At 56.3% G+C, this 4,335-nt stretch overlaps 1 protein-coding gene across 1 annotated transcript; it reads left to right on the top strand.

Moving 5' to 3' along the window:
- Positions 1-2,423: 2,423 nt before the first annotated feature.
- On the top strand, positions 2,424-4,292 carry DCLK3 (doublecortin like kinase 3; the record flags this gene model as incomplete). Its single annotated transcript, XM_044684824.1, has 1 exon — positions 2,424-4,292. A coding segment is annotated over one exon (1,869 nt), but the record flags the coding sequence as incomplete, so codon positions are not given.
- Positions 4,293-4,335: the final 43 nt, after the last annotated feature.

Raw genomic sequence — 4,335 nt, 5'->3', positions numbered from 1 at the left:
CCCTCCCGGCTCCCCGCCTTCTCCAGGACCCAGAGGGCTTGTTTCAGAGCCTCAGGATCCGGCTTCCTCCCAGGATGGGTTTTCTGTCTCCGTCATGGCACACGTAAGCACGACTCTCCTGGCTCTCGTCTCAAACAGCTTCTCCCTAGCCTTGGCTCTTAAGGGGCCTCCATGAGAACTGAGAGGGCTGGACCGGACATGCTGGGTGCGCCGCTGGCATTGGGACCACGGCGTGCTGAAAAGCCACCCTTGGGGTGGCCCCTCCCCAGCGTCAGACCTTTCCTCTTAATAAACTGAACCAAAACCTTCAACACACCTCTTGGCTCTGCAGCAAGGTCCTTACTGTCCTGAGAGGAGTGGGGGGGGGAGGAAGAAGGGGAGGAGGAGAGGGAGGAGGAGGAGGAGGAGCCCTTCATCTTTCTCTCCTCAGGACCAAGAGTGATGATGAGAATTCCTCTTGGTTCCCTCACTGGTGACGCTGGGCTCACTGGGCTTTCAGTCCCATCTTCTCCACCCTTTACTGGTCTGGAGAGACCCGTGAGGCGAGCATGTGTGCTGACACCAGGTGATGCACACACAGTCTGGTCCACTTACAGACCTGAACCCACTGGCTCGTCCTCCTCAGCCTGCTCCTGGCTCTTCTCCGTGCAGTTTTTTTCTGACCAGTTCAAAGCTAGTCTAGTTAGCTAGCCTGGGGAAGTCTGTCAAATCCTTGGAAGCTGCCAGCATTCCAGAAACTCTCTACGTGGCTCATGAAGTGGCACGGGGGCATTTCTTCCCCAGGGTAGTTTCCCTCCTTTGGATTTTAAGCCCAGAGGCTATAAGTTTAGGCCAACCAATCAGTAAGCGTTTAAACACCTCCATGCATGGAGCAAAAGCAACTCCTTGCCTTCAAGGAACCTGCTGTCCAATGGGAGGTGGACAAAATCAGTATGAATGGCCTTCTGATTTATTCTTAGTATCTAATCCTTTTGTTTTGTCAACACTTTTTTAATGAAAAAATATTTTCCCGTGTTTCCATGCTACATTTTCTTTCCCTACCCCCTCTGGGAGTCGACAAGCAATTCTACCAGCTTATATAAATGTTATCACCAGATGCCTATTTCCATAGTAATTTTTGTAACAGAATAATCTTTTGAAAACAAAATCCCAAATCATGTACCCATATAAACAAGTGATGAATCATATGTTTTCCTTCTGTATTTCTGCTCCCACAGTTCTTTCTCTGGATGTGGATAGCATTCTTTCTCTAAGTCCCTCAGGATTACCTTGGATCATTGCATTGTTACTAGTAGCAAAGTCAATTACATTCGCTCGTGCTACAATGTATCCGTCTCTGTGTACAATGTTCTTTTGGTTCTGTTCTTTTCACTCTGTATGAGTTCATGGAGGTCTTTCCAGTTCACATGGAATTCCTCCAGTTCATTATTCCTTTCAGCACAATAGGATTCCATCATCAGCATATACCACAATGTGTTCAGCCATTCCCTAATTGAAGGACATTCTCTCATTTTCCAAAATTTTCCAATTTTTTTGCCACCACAAAGAGCATGGCTATAAATATTTTTGTACAAATCTTTTTCCTTATTATCTTTTTGAGGTACAAACCCAGCAGTGGTATGGCTGCCTCAAAGGGCAGGCAGTCTTTTATAGCCCTTTGGGCATAGTTCCAAATTACCTTCCAAAATGGTTGGATCCGTTCACAACTCCACCAGCAATGTGTTAGTGTCCCAGTTTTGCCACATCCCCTCCAGCATTTATTATTTCCCTTTACTGTCATTAGTATTTAGTCCTAAGGAAACATGGAACAACATTTCAATGAGCCAGAAGCTCTTATGGGGCTTGTAGCCAGAGTCATGTTCTCACTCTGAGAAAGCAGGGGAAGGACGAAGAATTTCTTTCAACTGTAAATAGTTATCTGCTGCTTTCTAGACAGGTGGCATGGGAGGTTAAGAGATCAACAGGTGGAGGGCCAAATTGGAGCCCACTTTTCACAATAAAGTTTTTCCCATCCTGGATAGAAAAAAATCACACGGGAGCTCCCGAATGGGCCCACATCTGGCCATTGGTTTGTAGGGTCTTGAGGCATGTTAACTGAGCTCCCTGAAAGGCAGAGCTTTTCCAGACACTCTGTGTGGGATGAGTAGAAGAAGCTTCATCTGAAAGAGGCCAAGAGCACCGAGTTGGCTCTGGGGGTTCTTTGGCTTGGGGGCCGGAGTTGGGGGTTTGAGGAATCTGGGAATTGGCTGGAATGCTGACCCCACCTCCCCCTCAAAGCTGTCCCTAAAGTCTTAGACTTCCAAACTGTAAGCAGCAACAGAGAGGGCAGGAATAGGTTTCCCCCTTCCAGAAAAATGCCCCTGAAGACAAGCATAGGATTTGGAACCAGCCTTGAATGACGATGTATTTTCCTTTTCTTTGTTTCAGGACTCCGAGGGGGCCTCGACCATTCCTTAAAGTGCTTGAGTTCGAGAATAACCGAGAGGCGGCTCCAGGGTTCGTGTGGGCCAGTCGGCCGAGGGGGGCACTGTGGCAAACCACCCGCGGGGGCTCAGAGATCCGTGTGCCCCGTGTTCAGCCCCCAGGGCGGCTTCCATCCCATCCATGCCGAGAACAGCTCCATGAAGCCGAGGGTGGTGACCGTGGTGAAGCCGGGGGGCCACCCCCTCCGCAAGATCACCCTGCTGCTGAACAGGAGGTCGGTGCAGACCTTCGAGCAGCTGCTGGCCGACATCTCGGAAGCCCTGGGCTTCCCTCGCTGGAAGAATGACCGCGTGAGGAAGCTCTACAGCCTGAAGGGCAAGGAAGTCAAGAGCGTGTCGGACTTCTTCCGGGAAGGAGACGCCTTCATCGCCACGGGAAGGGAGCCGCTGACGCTCAAGAGCATTCAGGCCGCCATGGAAGAGCTGGCTACCAGCAAGCCCCGGGCCCTGACTCAGCACAGCTGGGCCCCGTCGCCCAGGCTGAAGAGCAGGCTTTACAGCAAGGCCTTGAAGGCCGAGCAGCACTGTGGGGATGGGGAGGCTGCCGAGAGCCCGAGTCAGGCCTCCTTCCCCAAGGTGGGCGCCAAGCCCGAGGGCAGAGCCCAGATCCAGCTGGGCCCCGAGGACAGGTCGAGGAGCAAGAAGTGGGGCCCCGAGCAGCATGGCAAGGCAGACAGGAAAGCTGGAGCGCAGGAGGGGCCGTCCCCTGGAGAGAGGCATTGGGACGGCCAGGCCGAGAAGAGCTCCGCCGACCTCCTCCGGTGTGAGAAGTGTAAGCAAGAGAGGGCCCTGCGGCCCGCCGGGCAGCAGCAGCGGCACAGGCTGGCGGAGCTCTCTCTGGGCGGCAGCGAGCTGGACCTGGCCAAGAGCCCCAGGTATAAGCCCGAAAGGATGGTGAGGATGAAGAGCTGCCGGGGGCCCCTGCGGGGGACGTCTCCGGCCGGGGAGGACGTCCGGTGGAAGGGCGAGAGCTGGAGGGACGGTCCCCGGGCCCCCAGCCTGGAGCCGGAAAGACCCGCCAAGGGCCCGGAGAAGAAAGAGAGAAGGGAAGCGGACATCCGCGAGCATCCCGAGCCGGCCCCGGCGGCCTCCAGGGCCAAGAAGGAAGCCCCCGAAGCTCTGCCGGGCCCGGACGGTGGGCCGAGGGAGCCAAAGAGAGAGCCGAGGAGCGGCCCCCGAGGGAGACAGAACGGCTGGCTGCTCCGTGAGCCCCCGAGAAGCCCCGACGCCGAGAAGGAAGGGAGGGAGCCCAAGGGCAGCCTCCACGGGGGCGGGGGCAGGCGCGCGGCGCACGGCGAGGGCGTGCCGAGCAGGCCAGACAAGGAGGCGAAGACCAGCGCGGAGGAGCCCAAGCCCGGCCGAGGGGCGGCGGGCAAGAAGCCGAGGCTGGCCGACTTCCCCAGGGCCGACGTGGAGGCCCATTACGAGCTGGGCAAGGTCATCGGGGACGGCAACTTCGCCGTGGTGAAGGAGTGCCGGCACGTGGCCACCCGGCGGGATTACGCCGTGAAGATCATCGACAAGGCCAAGCTGAAGGGCAAGGAGGACATCGTGGACAGCGAGATCGCCATCATCCAGAGGCTCTGCCACCCCAACATAGTGCAGCTGCACGAGGTGTACGAGACGGCCTCCGAGATCTTCCTGATCCTCGAGTACGTGCGCGGCGGGGACCTCTTTGACGCCATCCTGGAGCACGTGAAGTTCAGCGAGCGCGAGGCGGCGGCCATGGTCACGGACCTGTGCGAGGCCCTGGTGCACATGCACGAGCAGAGCATCGTCCACCGGGACCTCAAGCCCGAAAACCTCCTGGTGAGTGTCCCGCGGGGGCCTGGGGGCGGGGGCGGCTCTGGGC

Source organism: Gracilinanus agilis, unplaced genomic scaffold, assembly GCF_016433145.1.
Source record: "Gracilinanus agilis isolate LMUSP501 unplaced genomic scaffold, AgileGrace unplaced_scaffold56255, whole genome shotgun sequence".
NCBI lineage: Eukaryota > Metazoa > Chordata > Mammalia > Didelphimorphia > Didelphidae > Gracilinanus > Gracilinanus agilis.
The sequence above is the reverse complement of the archived record's forward strand: the minus strand, read 5'-3'. Positions and strand labels throughout refer to the sequence as shown.